This window comes from Myodes glareolus, chromosome 2 (assembly GCF_982192425.1).
Source record: "Myodes glareolus chromosome 2, mMyoGla1.1, whole genome shotgun sequence".
Taxonomy (NCBI): domain Eukaryota; kingdom Metazoa; phylum Chordata; class Mammalia; order Rodentia; family Cricetidae; genus Myodes; species Myodes glareolus.
In genome coordinates, this window is record NC_142027.1 from 72,396,761 (window position 1) to 72,415,157 (window position 18,397).

At 40.7% G+C, this 18,397-nt stretch overlaps 1 protein-coding gene across 1 annotated transcript in view; it reads left to right on the plus strand.

The window, feature by feature from the left end:
* Positions 1-14,767: 14,767 nt before the first annotated feature.
* Fgf12 (fibroblast growth factor 12) overlaps positions 14,768-18,397 on the plus strand; it is a 532,634-nt gene continuing 529,004 nt past the window's right edge. The window contains exons 1-2 of the mRNA XM_048453929.3: positions 14,768-14,894; positions 15,058-15,200. Coding sequence (XP_048309886.1) covers positions 15,188-15,200 — 13 coding nt within the window. The 5' untranslated portion in view covers positions 14,768-14,894; positions 15,058-15,187. The remainder of the gene's footprint in view (positions 14,895-15,057; positions 15,201-18,397) is intronic.

An 18,397-nucleotide genomic window follows, 5' to 3' on the forward strand; every position in this document is an offset into this window, starting at 1 on the left:
AGATAAAATAAAAATGTGCCTTTAACACATCCACACACAGTACACAGCATCTAGGGGAAATTATTCATCAATTGCGTGGGTTACTTCTCAGGCTCTATGGATCTCTTCTTCAGAGCGGGGAGAGGGAAGCAGGGAGCCAATAAGAGGGTCTGTGGACACAAAGACACCTACCAGGTAGGACTGATTTTCTGAAGGTTGTTTAAGAGCTCAGAGAATTAAAGCGGGAGATAGAAGCACAGTTGGAAGGATGGCGAGGCCAGAGCTTGGGCTGTATTACACTGGAGGGGGTGGGGTGAGGGGTAGGGTGTCGGATGTTGGCGGGAAGCAGGTCAGATGCCCAAGCAGGCAGAAAGAGAACCCATCAAATTGCTGAGTACACGGGCCTGGAGCAAGAGGAGGTAGAGTTGCACTTGGTCCAGATTTCTTTTTTGCAGCCTCAGTAGCTTGGAAAGCCAAGGTCAGGTCTTCAAGGAGGCTCTGCCGGGGAAGGCAGATATGGGGAAAAGACTGTGTAAGAGTTAGAACAAGATTTAGCCTTGGCAGCTGCTGTGGTTGTAGTTTTTGTCAACTCAGTGCAAGGTAGGATCATCTGGGAAGAGAGAATTTCCATTGAACAAAAAAAATTATCTATCACTTTGGCCTGTAGGTAAATCTGTGAGGCTTTTTCTTGAGTGATGATTGATGTGAGAAGACTAGGGTACTGTGGGCAGTGCCTTCCCTGGGTAGGTGGTCCAGAGTGCTATAGGAAAGAACGTTGAACCAAAAGAGAGCAAGCCAGGAACCCTGGTCCATGGCTCCTCCATGGTCTCTAATTCAGATTCTGCCTCTGGGATACTGGCTTGAGTTTATCCCCTGACTTTCCTTCATGATGTAAGCTATCAGGCGAAACAAGCCCTTTCCTCCCGAAGTTGCTTTGGGTCATGGTGTTTATCATTCCAATAGTTGATCCTAAGTGAGACAACAGCCAAGGAGCTATATATGGCAGAATAAGCAAACAAAAGTAATCAATACTGACCCAAGGAGAAGGAGGCCAAAGGATTCACCAGCAGTTATCAGATTACCTTGGAAGACCCCCTTCACCTTGGCTTCTCTAGCTGTCAGCTCCTCTGCTCTGATGCTATCACGAGGGTCATGAGTGGTCAAATCCAACAGGACAGGAATTAGAACTGGCCCTTCAGATATGGTACACTTCAGACTCACTAGACTCTCAGGAGGGCCAAAGTTACATACATGATCCACTGTCAGCACTATTTTCTCCTCATCATCTTTCTACTGTAGAAACACAGCACTAACTCACCTTTAATGTCCCTTTACTCTCTCCACAGAGCCTTTACTGCTGAAGTTCAGCAAGGAATTCCCTTCTTGGGAAAGACCTCTCTGTCCTTCATTGCTTCCTGGCCCTTTTTGGTTCTCTTGTTCTCTCAGTCTCTGTCTCTGTCTCTCTCTGTCCTTTTTTCCTTCCTTGCCACAGCAGTGGCGGGAAGATGTCTCACCCAACTATATATTCCATTGAAGCCTATTCAAAGGTTAAATTTTACATTCTGTAGGTGATTAGTTTTCTTTCTAAGATCACAGTCCACTTGCTGTATCTTGCACAAATAACATATCTTACATCTTCTTGGAGTCTCTCAGTTCTATGAGTTTCGAAATGCATGGTTATTTTTGTGGGAAATTACTAAAATAGTGGATATAAAGTAGCTATTACGTTAGATCAAAAATTAGGATATTTTGTTTACTTAATTTAACATATGGAATTTAAAACATCTTGACCATAAATGAGAACTAGTTGTACACCTTACATCTAAGAAAAAATAAGTTTTCTAAATAGTCACCCTGCCCCTCTTTTCAATTATCCGAGGCTACACAAGAGCAAAACCTTCTGCTCTCTCAAGAGTTATGCTATTTTAATCATTATAGTCACATAGTGCTGACATCGGAATTTATCCTGTAAACAATCCCTGGTGAAAGTTGACATTGTGCACTTTAATTTCATAGGCTCTTTGACTTGCTGAGAACTGTCTCTTCTGAATCCTGATGTCCTGTCTTCCCAACTCCTCTACTTTCTTTTAGCTCACCCGAAATCAGACTTTAGTGGTTCTCCATTCAAGGCTGGAATAATAATTATTCTTCATATTTTAAAACAAATTGAAAGCACACATACACAAACAAAACCTCCAAGTAAAAAAGGTGCTGTTCCCCCTTGCACTTCCCCCATCTCCATCTCTGCTGCCTCAGAGTGTCTGCCCTCTGTACTTAGCAGACATTAGTCTTTTGGCCCTATTACCCACAGCAGATAATGCTGGATGTAATCACAGCAAGTGATTTGGCATGTGCATTGATATGGAAATGGGTTTCCAAATGCACAGTAATGTATTCTTCTAGAATGCAACATCCTTTTCAATATGCTTCTCCAACATAGTTTCTTTCAATTGAGAAAACCCCACAGCATCTATTGGAAAGGTGAGTAGTAGTTATAGTTAGTTATAGAAGCTAACATTTCTTTAAAGTAAGAAAAACACCATGTTTGGGGATGAAGAAAGAAAGACTTGAGGTAGATGTTGTCTAGTTTCATGTGAACTTAATCCAAGCTAGAGTCACCTGGGAGGAAGGAATCTTTCTATTTAGAAAACGCCTCCACAAGATTGTGCTGTAGGCAAGCCCTTAGGGCAGTTTTTTAACTAGTAATTGAAAGGGGGGAGGTCCCAGCCCATTACGGATAGTGGCAACTCTGGGCTCTATAAAACAGAAGGCTAAGTGAGCCTTGAGGAGCAAGCCAGCAAGCAGCACTCTCCATGACATACGATTCTAGATTCTTGCCTCGCGTTAGTTACTGATCTGACTGCCTGATGCACTGTTATAAGGAATTGCAAGTGAAATAAACCCTTTCTTCCCAGTTTTTTATGGTCACGGTGTTTCATCACAGCAATAGTAACCCCTAACCAGGACAAGGTATTTTAGGTTTCCTGATTAAAAGGGAAGTAACGATTGGACAAAATGAGAGGAAATGGGTAATCTGAACGTTCAGTTATGTATCCGTGGGCTCAGGATTGGAAAATAAAACTTAACAGACTATCATTTATGAATTTATTTACCTAAATGGTTGTTTTCCCTCTGCCCACATGAGGGTAATGGTTCAGCTTCTGAGATCCTCTGGAGGCCAGCAGGAGCCTGAGACTGTGGGGACTGTATAAACCATGCTGATGGTGGGAGGAAGGCGAGCATTTCAGAATATCAGAATCCCAAGACCAGAGGAAAGGCAGTCTACCAAAGCTCCAGACAAAACCCTCAAAGATCTCTTTCTACAACTTGAAGATCCAGCAATAAAGGAGTAAGAATAAATCCAACAAGTGGGTACCACTGAAGCTCTTCAGGCAGACCCAGCATAGAATCAGCACTGCTGGTCGAGGATCCTTCTCATCTGCTCCTAGCATGTTAGAATGAGGGAACCAAACCGTTTTAAGGTGCAGTGTCAGCCCTGGCTTTATCGATTCAGCCATGGCCCCACTGACTCACTGGGGAATCTGGAATATGCCTGGTCTGATTGCTTCGTGCTGGCACTACGGGAAGTGATAAGAATGACATCCAACTTGTCCTAGGACAGAAATAGCATTCATGCCTCAACACAGGCCTGGAATCTGGGGAGTTCAAAGTCAGGATGCTGGTAGAGTTGGTGTCTAGTGAGGGCCTCTTCCCTGGACTTAGGTCAGCTGTTTTGATGTAATTTCATTTGAAAGAAGAGGCATAGTAGCTCTCTAGGGTCCTGTTTAGACTGACACTAGTCCCGTCCATGAAGGTCTGCCTTTATGGCTCACTTAGTCCTCAAGATGCCCACATGCAAATATCGCAACACTGAGTATTAGATGTCAATATGAATTTCGGAGACTACAGATATTCAACCTATAGCACTTCCTTTCTTTAAGAGGCAAAAGTATAAATGCACAGTAGACATGAACAAAAAGGACTGAAGATACTATTAAGATTCTGAGAAGGTTTCTCAGGAAACACTTTACCTAGGTTTGGAAAGATAAGAGTTTCCTAGGTGGGGGGTGGAGTCTGGTGGGCAGGAAGCCCAGCATGTCTGTACAGACCCAAGCTCCACTAAACTGTCTTTTCTTCTTTACCACAGTCTGAATCACCTATCAGGTTGTGCAAATGGTAGGACTTAGGAGGTAAAAACAAAAGATACCAGTGAAAAACAGAAAGAAGAAGAAAGAGAGAGTGTGGCAGGGAAAAGCAGGATTTGTAACTCTCAGTTCAGAGGTTGGCTGGAACACTGTCTTCATTCTCTTTCTGTTCAGCTACTTTGTGCTTCATCCATACATAGGACCTGCAGTGATAAGGTGATGATAGTACAAGCTAGTTGTTACGGATACTGACTTTGTAATAATGCTCTTGCAAGCTCATGTACAAAAGTCCTCACCTCTCTGAGCTGCACCCAACTCATATAAAAGGAGGGCATCAGCCTAGAGGATAACTAGGGCCCTTCTTAGCTCTGACGTTGACGACACTGATGTGGTATTCCTGAATGGTTGTCAAGGAATGATGTCGCAGCCCAATGTTGGGCTCTCTAGCGTGAGAGCCAGAAGACATCTTAAAGACTTTTGCCCAAGTCGCTTTCTCTTATAGAAAAAACTGTAGGAGCAGAGTTTTAACCCTCTGCTATCTGTAATAATATCTGTTAATTGTTTATGGCTGATGTTTCTCCAGAAAACAGGAAAATGTTTATTGCATCAAGGAAAACCATTTCTGTTTGGTGTTTTAAATTGAAATAAATTTCAAGTGATGTAAAAATGGCGTAGAACCATTAACATCAAAATTCAGGGTCTGGAGATTGGAATATCAGACATGCCCCTGTGCGGAGCAGCAGTCTGGGTCCACCTGTAACGTCAAAATGGTCTTTGCTTCCTTAACAGAGGTGTGGGAGTCAGAAAACACCTTTTAAATCATTAATTTGGGAAAAAAGACTAAATATAATATACTTTTTAAAAGGTACTAAACGTAAAAATTTAGTCTTTTTAGTTTCAGTCAATTTTAGAATGTCAGTATCATTATGTTGCAGTTGGTCACGAACCTCCAAGTCTTTGAGTGTAATGACCTTACATTAATGCAGCTGGAAGACCCATTATGCCATTATACATCTCTGCTGTTGTTTAATTTCACTTGGAAGAAATTAATCATTAGTCATTTCCTCACTTTTTAATAGCAGTTTTTTTTTTTTCCAACAGCAACGAAACTGATTGTTTCTTTGCCACATTTCACTTTGCCTGTGTCGGCATGACTGCTGTGTGACTTGGGACTTGGCCTTAAGTACGAGCGTGAGCCAGCATGGTTCCCACTGAAGAAGAACAAAAGTGATCATGAATAAAGCTTTGCTATCACTCGTCACACACACTAAAGAGAACCCATTATGGAGGTTGTTGTCGGCAACACATTCAGTGGTTACCATTTCCTAACCCTTAACTTGAAATTCTGGTTTTGTTCTTGGTCAGAAACCAAGAGCTAGCTTGGTCTTCATAATGACCTCAAGTAAATTCAAGAAATTGCCCTAGTATGTTACTATTTTATCTGGTTATTTTTCATTATCACAGTAAGAAGGGACACTAAGCTGGGAAACAACTTTTTCCCCCCAGATCTTGTTTAGATTGATTATTTCAACCTATGTCAACTTGAGGCCTAAACATTAATGAGATTGGCAGATCCCATTTTAAACGGGCATTATGCCAGGATAACAGATGGATCCTGAAACTGTCGGTGGATGGCTCGTGTATAATTCTCTCACATTGTCAAGTGGACATAGTCCTTAACAAGAAATGTCAAAAATGGTTGTCAGTTGGTTTCCAGACGCCTCAGCCATGCAGCATCACCCTGTTGCAGTACTCCAAGTCTCTTCAGACTTCTACCAGTCAGGTAAAACATGCCTGGGTGACTTGCTTGCTTTCCTGCCGTGGCCAGCCTTTCGTAGCCTGTTCTTTACTCATGACCAGAATCATTTCTATGGAAACCACCACTCATTATCTTCCTAGGGAGAATGTTCTTACATTATCACTCAAGAGAGAGTGAGAACCTTACAAATAGCAAGTAATCAAAACATGATTCCTGTCTGAAAGACCATCCCACTCTTCACAGGGCTCCTCTCTCTTCTCTCTCTCTCTCTCTCACACACACACACACCATATTGACCCATCATCTTGAATTTGAAACATTTTTTTTGGTCTACCTTATTCTTGCCTCTGTGATTAATTTCTTAATTTGCTTAAAATGGCCCCTTGAATTCAGGCTCAGAGACCCTTGAATCTGAGTCTTATAATTTATGGTCTTTTCCTCATAATAATCCATGAGCACATCCATTAGTCGTTCTCCTGCCTCATGGTGTTCTTCCTACCCCTGGCAGGTTATTGAAGACCTAGTTTAGTGTATGCTATTAGGATTGGTGATGGATGCCTCCCATTTGCCAAGTAAATTGGCTTTATTGCTATTAGAAAGTATTATCTCATTAAACTCATTGTTTAATCATGAGGTAGTAACTAAAACTGTTATTGTTTGAATATTAAATATCCCTCATAGGCTCATGTATTAAAGCCGTGGTCCTGGGCTAGTGATGCTATCTTAGAACATTCTGCAAACATTAGTGAGTAGAATCCAGCTGGAAGAAGCGGGTCACTGGGTTCTTCCAGTCTCTGTCCCTCTGCTTCCTGTCTACCATGAAGTTATGAACTGCTTCAGTGCAAGCTCTCCCTGCCATGATAGTCTGCCTAAGCATATGGTGCTGAGCAACCATGGGTTAAATGTCCTGAAGCCAGGAGCTAAAATAAGTCACCCTCCATCAGGTTGTTTCTCGCAGGTATTTTGTAAAGATATTATATAACGTGAAAAAATGAAATTTATGCCCTGGCAATGCTGAAGCATGCATGGGTAGCCTATATATGGTGATTCTGTTGAACTTGTTCATTTGGGTTTCATGGTCTAAGTTGATGAGGATGACTGAACAGATCTCTTCCTCAAGTGGGCACCAGATCTCATTACAGATGGTTGTGAGCCACCATATGGTTGCTGGGAATTGAACTCAGGATCTCTGGAGGAACAGGCAGCTTCATCTCTTTAGCCCTCATGTACCTCATGTATAACACACTCTCCTGGAAGCTGGAGATGTAGTAGTGAGTCAAGTCACCATGTGCTCTGGCCTTAGGAAATGTATATGCTGGTGATATTTGAATTGAACACTATTAGTGGAGTAATGAATTGAACACTTCTTCCACTTTATGGTGAATATGCATTTGTAGGAATGAATATGCTTCAGTTACAGATGGCCAACTGTTGTTTATAATATATTTATATTATTCAATTATAAAGGGTGGATATTAAAAAGGTGTTTGCTGATGATGTGATAGTTTACATAAGCGATCCCAAAAATTCTACCAAGGAACTTTTATGACTCATAAACATTTTCAGTAATGTATAAGGACACAAGATTAACTAAAAAAAAATCAGTAGCCTTCCTGTATACAGATGATAAAAGGGCTGGGAAAGAAATCAGAGAAACAACACCTTTTACAATAGCCAGAAATAGCATAAAATATCTCAGCGTAACTCTAACCAAACAAGTGGAAGACTTGTATGACAAGAACTTTAAATCTTTAAAGAAAGAAATTGAAGAAGACACCAGAAAATGGAAAGATCTCCCATGCTCTTGGGTAGGCAGAATTAACATAGTAAAAATGGCAATCTTACCTAAACAATCTACAGAGTCAATGCAATGCCCATCAAAATCCCAGCAAAATTCTTCACAGACCTTGAAAAAGCAGTACTCAACATCATATGGAAAAGCAAAAATCCCAGGATAGCCAAAACAATCCTATACAATAAAAGAACTCCTGGAGGCATCATAGTCTCTGACTTCAAACTCTACTACAGAGCTTCAGTACTTAAAACAGCCTGGTAATGGCATAAGAACAGACAGGAGGACTAATGAACTGAATAGAAGACCCTGATATTAATCCACACTCCTTCAAACACCTGATTTTTGACAAAGAAGCAAAAAATATCAAATGGGTAAAAGAACGATATTTAACAAATGGTGCTGGCATAGCTGAGAATAAACATGTAGAAGAATGAAAAAGAGCCATATCTATCACCATGCACAAAACTCAAGTCCAAATGGATCAAAGACCTCAACATAAAGCCAGCCACACTGAACCTAATGGAAGAAGTGGGAAGTACGCATTGGCACAGGAGACCACTTCCTAAATATAACCTTAGCAGCACAGACACTGAGAGAAACAATTAATAAGTGGGTGGGACCTCCTAAAACTGAAAAGCTTCTGTAAAGCAAAGGACACAATCAATAAGACAAAACGACAGCCTACAGATTGGGAAAAGATCTTCACTAGGCGCATATCAAACAGAGGTCTGATCTCCAAAATATACAAAGAACTCCAGAAATTGGTCATCAAAAGAATATATAATCCAATAAAAAATGGAGTACAGACCTAAACAGAGAACTCTCAATAGAGGAATCTAAAATGACTGAAAGACACTTAGGGAAGTGTTCAATATCCTTATCATCAGATCATCTTAGTCATCAGAGAAATGCAAATCAAAACAAGTCTGAGATTCCATCTTTACACCTGTGAGAAGGGCCAAGATGATAACACCCTATGCTGGAGAGGTTGTGGGGAAAAGGGAACACTTTTGCATTGCTGGTGGGAATGCAAACTGGTACAGCTCCTTTGGATGTCAGTGTGGTGATTTCTCAGAAAATTAGGAAACAACCTTCCTCAAGACCCAGTAATATCACTTTTGGGTATATATTCAAAGGATGCTCAATTGTGCCACAAGGACATGTGCTTAACTATGTTCATAGCAGCATTGTTTGTCATAGCCAGAACCTGGAAACAACTTAAAAGCCCCTCAACTGAAGAATGGATAAGGAAAATGTGGTACATTTACACAATGGAGTATTACTACACAGCAGAAAAAAAAAATGACATCTTGAATTTTGTAGGAAAATGGATGGAGCTAGAAAACATTATTTTGAGTGAAGTAATCCAGACACAGAAAGACAATTATCACATGGACCCACTCATAGGTGGTTTTTAAACATAAAGCAAAGAAAACCAGTCTACAAACCACAATCCCAGAGAATTTAGACAACAATGAGAACACTAAGAAAGGCTTATATAGATACAATCTACATGAGAAGTAGAAAAAGGCAAGATCTCCTGAGTAAATTGGGAGCATGGAAACCTTGGGGGAGGGTTGAAGGGGGAGGGGAGAGGCAGGGAGGGAGCAGAGAAAAATGTTGAGCTCAATAAAAATCAATAATTTAAAAAAAGGTGATTGAGCATGAAGACCAGACAGTTGTAGTAATATTTCATTTGTATTTTAACAAATAAAGCTTGTCTGAAGATCAGACAGTAAAACAGCCTCACAGACCTGATCAGTTTTACAGGCCAGGCAGAGGAGACACACACCTTTAATCCCAGTAGTCACACTAGTTTGCCATAGAAACTGGGCGGTTATGGTGCACGCCTTTAATCTCAGCCTTAGAGAGGAATATAAGAAAGGAAAAGACAGCTCTCAGACACAGTCTCTTTCTGAGGATTCCTGGAGGCAGGAACGCCATTTTGAACTGAAGTCGAGGTAAGAGCCGGTGTCTGGGTGTTTTGCTTTTCTCACCTTCCGGCTGAACCCTAATTTCTGTCTCTGGATTTTTATAAATTGTACTATAGGTCATGAATCCTCTCCATTGATATTCAGGTCTTCCAGAAGAGTTGGATAAGTATATGTAATAAATGTATGTTGCCGGGAATTGATTTGACAGTAGCAGCACAGTTTAAATTAATTGTGTGGTAATGCATTGCTGTTAATAAATTCCAACCATATGAATTATTTCTATATATTCTAGCAAGAAGCAAAACTAGAAACATTGTAATCACAGCAACTCTAAAGGCTAATAGAGAAAGATTACAACTTCAAGGCCTGACTGGACAACTTAGCCTAACAGGTGAGAGCCCCTAGGATATACTAATTTACTAACCAACTAACCGTTAACAAGCCAATTAACTAACCAACTAACCGACAACAAACCTATCAACTAACTAACCAACTAACCAATAACCAACCAACTGACGAATTAAATAAATAACCAAAGAAACAAATAAGTAAATAAATAAAACTGTGCTTTAGCAATGGGCACAAAAAAATGTAAACCTTGGACAACAAGAATGCTAGAATATCAGGTTATTTTAAGAACAGGGAGCTAGTACCATCTAGTCCTTGGCATTTGAAATAACCAAGTGCTAGCTTGCCAGTCCATTTCTGTACTTCAGGTTCTTCATCTGTAAGGTTATCATAACTAGACAAATGATCTCTGATGGACACTTTCAGGAAACATTTCCTACTTTAAATATTTTCCCATAGTGTGGTGAGAAGATTATCCCCTACTACCAGAAAGTGCTGGGGACTCGATGGTCCGCAGCCTTGGTTTTTAAGGTCCAGGGATCTGGTATCCCGTTATTATATAATAGTGAGTGAAATCAATTTGAATTACTGATGGTATAACACATTCATATTTATGATGGTCTCTACCACTTTCCATGTCCCCTTTGTCACTGTAACTCCTATCTTTGGGAAAACCTCAGACACACTAGCAACCTCTTACATTCAAGAGTCCTGTGTGGCCACAAGTCTAGCCTTACGAAGCTACAGCCTCAAAATCTAGCATGGTGTCTCTCCTCCAGGCAGCTTCCTTAACACCATCAGTCTCACGGTTGCCAAGTGAGTCTTAGCCTTTTCGCTTTACTGATGGCAGCTTGTTTTTTGTCTTTCAATATCTTTGAAATAGCATTTGTGTCTATGGTCTTTAAAAATTGTTATGCTTCTGTAGGGTTATGCTTTAGTCATACTTTATAGTCTCTGTGTTTTAGGTTGTCCATCTTCAAGATAGAGAGTGCTCACCGCAGAGAGTTTTGTGAAGGTAAGATTAATTCAAGCATCTGCAACCATTATTATAATACACAGCACACAGTAAGTTCTTAGTACTAGCTCAAGAGTAATAACATTATTTGTAACCACATTGCCTTTGTCAATGTTATTAAAATAAAGCACACAAGGACCAATGTGGCAAATAGGGTTAATTCATCCCATGTGTTCCATTGGTCAAGACACTTCCAAAATGTCTCAGAATCCAGTTTTTGTATTTTATGGTAAGAATGAGAAACAGAAAAAGGATATATACATAAATAATTATGATGCCCAATAGAAAATAGGAGAACATAAAGAATCCCCCCAATTCTCAATAGAGTATGTTCATACTTAGAGAGTCAGGGAGGCTGTAGAAATGAGACAAAATTTCAGTGAGGTTTTCAGAAAACTCTAAGATGCAGATATATATGTATTTGAGGTTTTGCAGGGGTGTGGCGAAGGCATCTCAATAAGGACTATGTAACGTGCACGAAAAGTAGAGAGTTGCTTAGTACCCTACCAGTTACATTTAGAAGCTGAGCTTGGAGATGAAGGGAAGGTTCCTGGATGTAGAGCAGAGATTTTGTATTATATTTGATTCATTTGGGTTTAATAAGGCAGCTTGTTGATTAGAAAAGTCAATAAAAGGAATGACAGCTCATGAGCACTGCTCTTGCTCTTGTCCATTTATGATGGGGAGGTGTACAAGTGACCTGGAGAAGACGGGTTGCCTCTGCCCTTAAGGCAGGACCTCGAAGCTTGGTTCTGCTCCACAGTGGAAGTACCCACTGCCACTTGAGTTCCTTAATCTGTAAAATAATCACCATTAAGAATAGCAGATATAGCACTATTGGGAAAATGTGAATTCATCCAACTGTTTTAGAGATAATTATGGATAAACTTCAAGAGACTGAAAAATGGAACTACCATAGGATCCAGGAAAAAATGATTCCCGAGTATACACAAGGGAATAAAATCTAAATGCCATAAAGATATAAGCACATCCATGTTTATCACAACAATCGTTCACAATCATCAAGTTACAGAATTAGTCTTAATATCTATCAGAAGATGAGTGGATAAGAAAACATAGCATATGTCAGTGACTCTTAAATTTTTTTGACATATAAATCCTTTTGCACCAATTTTTTTTAAATGTGAAAGCAGTTATATAAATTAAAGAGGCATACAGATCACATGTTTACATGATATCACATGCTTCTTTAAAATAAAGAAATTTGTTTTAAAATAATTCATGTATATAATTTTATCACTTACTAATGACAGAGCCAAGTGTTCTTACAGTGATGGTTATGCCTATTTATTTACTTTTAATCAGTAATATGTAATCATTATTTATTTATTTAGTTAGTTAGTTATTTTTGTTTTCACAACCCCAAAGCAGTTTCCCCTCCCTCCTTCCTTTCCAGCCTCTCTCTCTACCTTCTATCTACCATTTCTCTTCAGAAAAGGGCAGATCTCCCATAGATATCAACTAACCTTGATATATCAAGTCGCAATGAGAATAGTGCCTATTTTTTACACAAAGAATTAAATCTTGGCTGAATATTTAATGCCATGGAATGCAAAGCATCTTCAAGAATTTTGGAGTTAATCAATATTTTGTATTTCAAATCATCAATCAATACCTAGGGTGATGTTTTGCATAAATTCCTAGTAGAACATGACAGAAGCTTGTTCAGAAATTGTTAGAGATTCTATCCTTATCCCAAGGCAAATTAATGTGATTATTTTTTTTTTAGGTGAAGCAACAGTCATCAGCTCAAAGGCTAACTTTAATAATTAAGCATTTTAGGACTGAGACTGTAACTCAGGACTAGAGTGTTTGCCTCCCAAGGATGATGGATACTCTAGGTTCCATCCCCAGAACACATGTATATAATATATATTTCATATACATTACAATACAAAGGTTTGCGTGCCAAAGGATGATGTAGGAAGCTATTAACAGCCTGTCAAACGTAATGAAGGCTTGTACAGACAATACAAGCACCGCAACTGATAACATGTAGGCGTTTCAAATGCGAACCATGGTGTTTCAGGTAGCGCCTGTTGGTGTTTTGCGGTGTGATAATTGCACAGGGAAAAGTGTACATGTTGTATGTTTAGAACCAAGACTGAATATTAGGTACAGTATACCAGAGATAAAATGATAAAGATTGTGGGTTTTTTCACCTTATATCTGGAATCTAGATTTAAAAACAATGAAGGTAGAATGGGGACTATATACAAAGAAGGGACAAGTAGGAGGGAAAGCAGGGCCCAAGAGAATGAGTGTGAATGACTATGGAGAATGTACAAAGATGTTCTATAAGTGACTCTAAATATCTTTAAGGAACAAATACATCATGAGGTACAGTTATCTCTGTGTGACATACTCTTAAATACTCAGAACAATGCTACTCCCACTGAACATCTTATACCCCTGGATCATTGAAACCATACCTATATTTTATAATTCTCCAAATCTTTAACCTAGGCATGGATTCAGAATCCACAGCTTAGTTGACAATAGTTTATGGTCTCTGTTATCTGACCCTCCACTGTTTGTTACATCCCTGGAAGTCACCCATAGGATACCATCACTGAAGAGAGTCCATGTCTTGTTGAGTCATGAAATGATAAGAATTGGTAGTCATAGCCCAAGGCACTGGCGAATCTCAGGATCCCTTCTGAATCACTAAAAGATTAAACTATCATCAGCCCCACGCTCTTTGTTGGGAATAAATTTTATTTCATTTCCGTGTTTTGGAAGTTGGGGTGGAAATCTACCATGGAAAGAACCTCCTCTTTGCTGTGTGTGAGTAATCCCTTTATCTCCTTCCATGGACCTTGCAGCTATCTGCGTCTTCTATATCTGTTTTTATGCCCAAGAAAAAGATGGCTGTTTTGAGGAGCAACTATTTTCTTAGGGAAATCTGGAAAATTAAGAAATAGCAAGTATATAACGTTTTCCCCAATTGAGCATTTTATATATGAACAAAGTAGAGTGTAGGCTTGAAAATAGCACCCTGTTGTATTTTGGCCTTTTGAGCCCTCTCTACCTCCTGAAACAAGTGCCTTGCCACTTCAAAACGTGGGGAGGGACACATTTTTCTATTTCAAAATATAATATAGCTATATCTACAAGGTGCCATTCCACCCGTTGGGAACTTCCCTTCTGTGTAGGTGTTGGAAAAAAGATAAACCTTGGAACACCCCGGGACGGACGCTTTGTTTGGACAACTTTAGAAACCTTGGAACCTTCAGGGAACAGTGTTGGGGAACAGTGTTGGGGTGGAGGCCATAGGGGACACCCAGTCTGGATGGCACAGGAAAAGGAGGATGCTGAAGCAACACAGCCCAGAACTCCTGCCACTCCACCCGAGAAGCAAAACAAACAAGCCCGGTGATGGGGAAAGATGTAGGAAGTCTGTCGGGAGACCAGGGGAGGCAGACGCCTGGGAAGTTACTGCAGCAACCAAGAGGAGTCCACATCATGACCACTAAGCAGGATTCGTAAATCCCTCTGCTTTGGGGACCACAACGTGCTCAGTTCAGACACCCTAGCCTCCTCTAGAGAGCTTCAGTAAGCAGTCCTGGAAAATCGGATGGGATTGAAGCGCCGTTCCAGTCCAATCCATTTTCTAGTTTGCAGGGGAAAATCCGGTCCGGTGTTTATTTTTAGCAGCGCTTTTCTGTGACCGAATGCTACTGCTTTAGGGCTGGGATACTGAGGACCTTATTGGGGAGAGAAGCCAGGGCGGGCGGGGGAGCGGGAGGCGGTGAGAAGGGGGGGGGGGACTCTCTGCGCATGCGTGCCAGCGCCCATGCAAATCTGCTGTACATCCAGAGCAAAGTGGGATGATCTGTCACTACACCTGCAGCACCACGCTCCGAGGACAGCTCCCGCTTGCAGCTTCCAGACTCAGGTAAAAATAAATAAATAAATACAATCCTGAGCGGGCCTGGGCATGCTTTTCAGTACCAGCCGTGCATAGCCACCTAACCCCTGTAGAAACAATTTGCTGCTGTTGCTAAGTGTCCTTTCGTAGCTGATCGCAGCTTCAAGGTTTAAGAAATCCCATCTTTCAGGAAACCCGAAGGGAAAGAAGGAAGTACAGGCGAAATCATCAGATTGCCTTTCCAGATTTGGGGATCTGAAGCGGGCCCACATCTTCCTGCCAACTTCCATTGAACTTCCCAGCACTCTAAAGGGACCGAAATGGAGAGCAAAGGTATGTGGTTGTCCCCATCGGGGCACTTCCCGTTGCATGTGCGTGTGGCCAGGGCAGCCCTCGGCGAGGGGACTGCAGTGCTCCAGAGCGGGAGGAGGAGGATATGCTATGTCCGTTGCTGCAGCGGGAATGTGACGAGAAGGCCACTAACTCCCACAGCGTGGAAGTCAATGTTTAATACTCCCATTAGTTGCGTAGTGAAGTCGATGAGTTTTTTTTTTCCTTCGGGTGTGTGTGTGTGCAAGGGGGGAGGCGGTGGAGGGGGGGAAGGAGAAGATACCCTCCCAAAATGGAGGGGGAGGAAAGATGTGTTGGTAAAACGATTTCTTTCCTGTAAAATGGATGGACTGGGATAAATCTATTTTGTTTGCTTTAGGATTGCTGACGAGCACATTTATAGCTGATATCCAATAATGCATTGCTAAAAAAATATTTGAATTCCTGCACCCCACCCTACAAGCATGGTGTTTCTGGGTGTGTATGACCACATTCGACTGCATTTGGAATGGGTATCAGATGAAAAATTGTATCTCTTTGAAACGGCGTGCCCAGGAACTGACCTCTAAGAAGATCAGGGTAGAGAAGTATTGCTTGGCTCTTGAGCGCGATGCCGTTCACTAGTTTTGGACATGTACATATTAAAATTCCCCTCATAAGCAAATCTGCAAAATGTACACCCACCAACTGCTATATGAACTGTGGCGATCAACTTCTGGTTAGCATATCTAAGGCATATAAACAAAGCAGCCCTTAAAATTGTAAGTTTGGATGTCGTTTGAACTTAACCCCCTCTGTGCAGGTCTCTTCCCCTCCTTAAAATGCCCACGGCAGTTGTGATGTGGCCAGATACCCAGTAGGGATAGAGGATGTATTTAACCCTGCTGAAATCAGAGAAATGATGTCAACTTTTATGAAACCATATTCATTACCCAGAACGGGAGAAGCTATATTTGAAGCGAGGTTTTATTTTTAACTGGAATGTCAGTCACTGTGGCAATGTACTTAGGCTCAGGGAGTGGTGTTGAGCTACCTATTTCTAGGCTGATTAGCAAAACTAGAGTGTTGACAAGAGCACCTATCTGCTTGGTATGGTTATTTTGAGTATTTAGTTAGTAGGTTTATCATTTTCGTACCTAGGGAAAACCTTGGCACTGTGGGAAGAACTGAAATGCTGTGGATAAAGATTAGCTGGTAGCTTTCAGACGGGGCAAACTATTCCCGTGACACGTTGGTGGGTATTTCCTTGTCTGACAATGTCCATATGGGAAAAGAGCTGTATCTCTAAATATATACATAGTGCATAACAGAATCCATTTTAAAATGAAAACCCAATCTTTCTTAAATCATAGATCAATCTAATATTCTAGTTAGTTAAGCATTTCTTGGACCTTGGGTTAACAACAGAGTATCATTTTACTATGAAAAACTGTTTTTCTGCTTAGGCGACACCTGGTATTTGACCATTAAATCTGGTTATTTGGCAATGGTTCCTGGTAACATTTTTGTCTCTAATTTATATAGCAATTAATGGCTAATCGCGAAATGAAGATGTATCTCTCAGCGATATTTTGTGTTTTCTTTTATTGGCCATAAAGAAGGCTGCCTGCTTCTCAGAGTTCCAGGTGGTTTACCTTGCCTAATAATAAGAGTAGACTTCCAGCCATGCTTCCAGTCTGGGGAGTTCAGAAGGGAGATGGGATTTCAGAAATAGACGTGAGGAGGAACTGGGCCAAAAGTTCTATGTTAAGTCAGACAACAGTGATACTGTGGATCCCAGCTTTGTGGAAAAGGTGATGACAGCTCTTGCTATACGCCAATATTGTGGTCGTTTTGCAGAGGGCTCATAATTACTTGTAGCAATGAGGAGCAAATGGAAGTCTTAATGAGTTTTAATTCCTGGACTTTACAAAGCTGAGCTGCCCAATTATCAATCATGCGGACACTAATACTTCTGCTTTGTTAAGCCAATGAAAGTGGCATGCTAAAATAAAAATGCAGCTAACTTTAAATTTTTCTTCTAGAAGGCTAAAGGAACATTTTAATGGGCAGTTGCATTTGTATTCCATTCTAACAGGAACATCTTTAATTTTTTTTATGGCAATCAACTTCTTCCCCCAATAAATTTAAGTGTAATTATAGGAAAACATTATTAAATATTAGTATTAGAACTAATCTAAATAGAGTCAAAGAATCATCGCGTGATTCACTTGACAATGCAATAGTTTCCCATAGTCTAATGGTCTATTTAGACATAAACCCTGTCACCAGCATCAGGCAACCTTCACGTTGCCTTTGCCGTTAGAAAAACAGACCAGCCAAGCAGACCTGTGAGTATCCTTACTCACAAGTAAGATCAGGTCTACTTTATTCTTTATTCCTTTATATCACTTCCTGTCATCCAGGATAAAGAGGAAAATAGATCAATTCAGAGTCAGAGTCAAGGATCTTTGTGTCTCATGGTAATTACATTGTATCAAAGACAGAGTTGGATGTATCTGAAGTAACTTTGACAGAAATTGTGCCTCTCGGGTCCCAAGCCCTAGAGCCTCAGAAATAATGTAGAGTGTTTAATATTTAAACTTGTGGTTCAGAAACTTTCCTGTACTCTAGAACCACTTGGTAGGCTTCGTTAACATTCTCATGCAGGGTCATAGCCAAAACAATTAATTAGAATGTTGGATGGGAACAAAGAGGCGCACCATTTTTTAACCGTCTCAGGTGCAATGTGTTTGAGAACTACTTATTGAGGTGCTGGGTGATGGATTGTGGTTTGCAGACACATTTGGAACTGCTGGATGCTCATTTTTGCTCTAGGCCTGTCGAACAGACTGATTCCTACAAAGTCCCAGGTGGTTTATATTTGAGGTAGAGTTTTAGGCGCGATGATTTAAAGGTAACAGGTGTTTCTCTTCTTTCTGTCCCCCTCTTTCCTGACTGTATCACGTTTTTCTTTGCTTAGGTTCTCAACTTCATGCATGGTGTCTATACAAACACCTGTAGACCGTTTTCTGTGTAGAGAGGCTCAGGCTGCACCTCTTGGGATTCAGGTTTAAGTAGTTCCGGGGAGGGACCTGTCCATAGTTCTTTAAGACAAAAGCCAAAACGAAACGATATAAAATTATTCCATGTTACTAGTCAGTTTTGTTTTAAAGAGGCATCAAGACAAAGGCAGCCTATTACAGAAAGCACTTGACTGG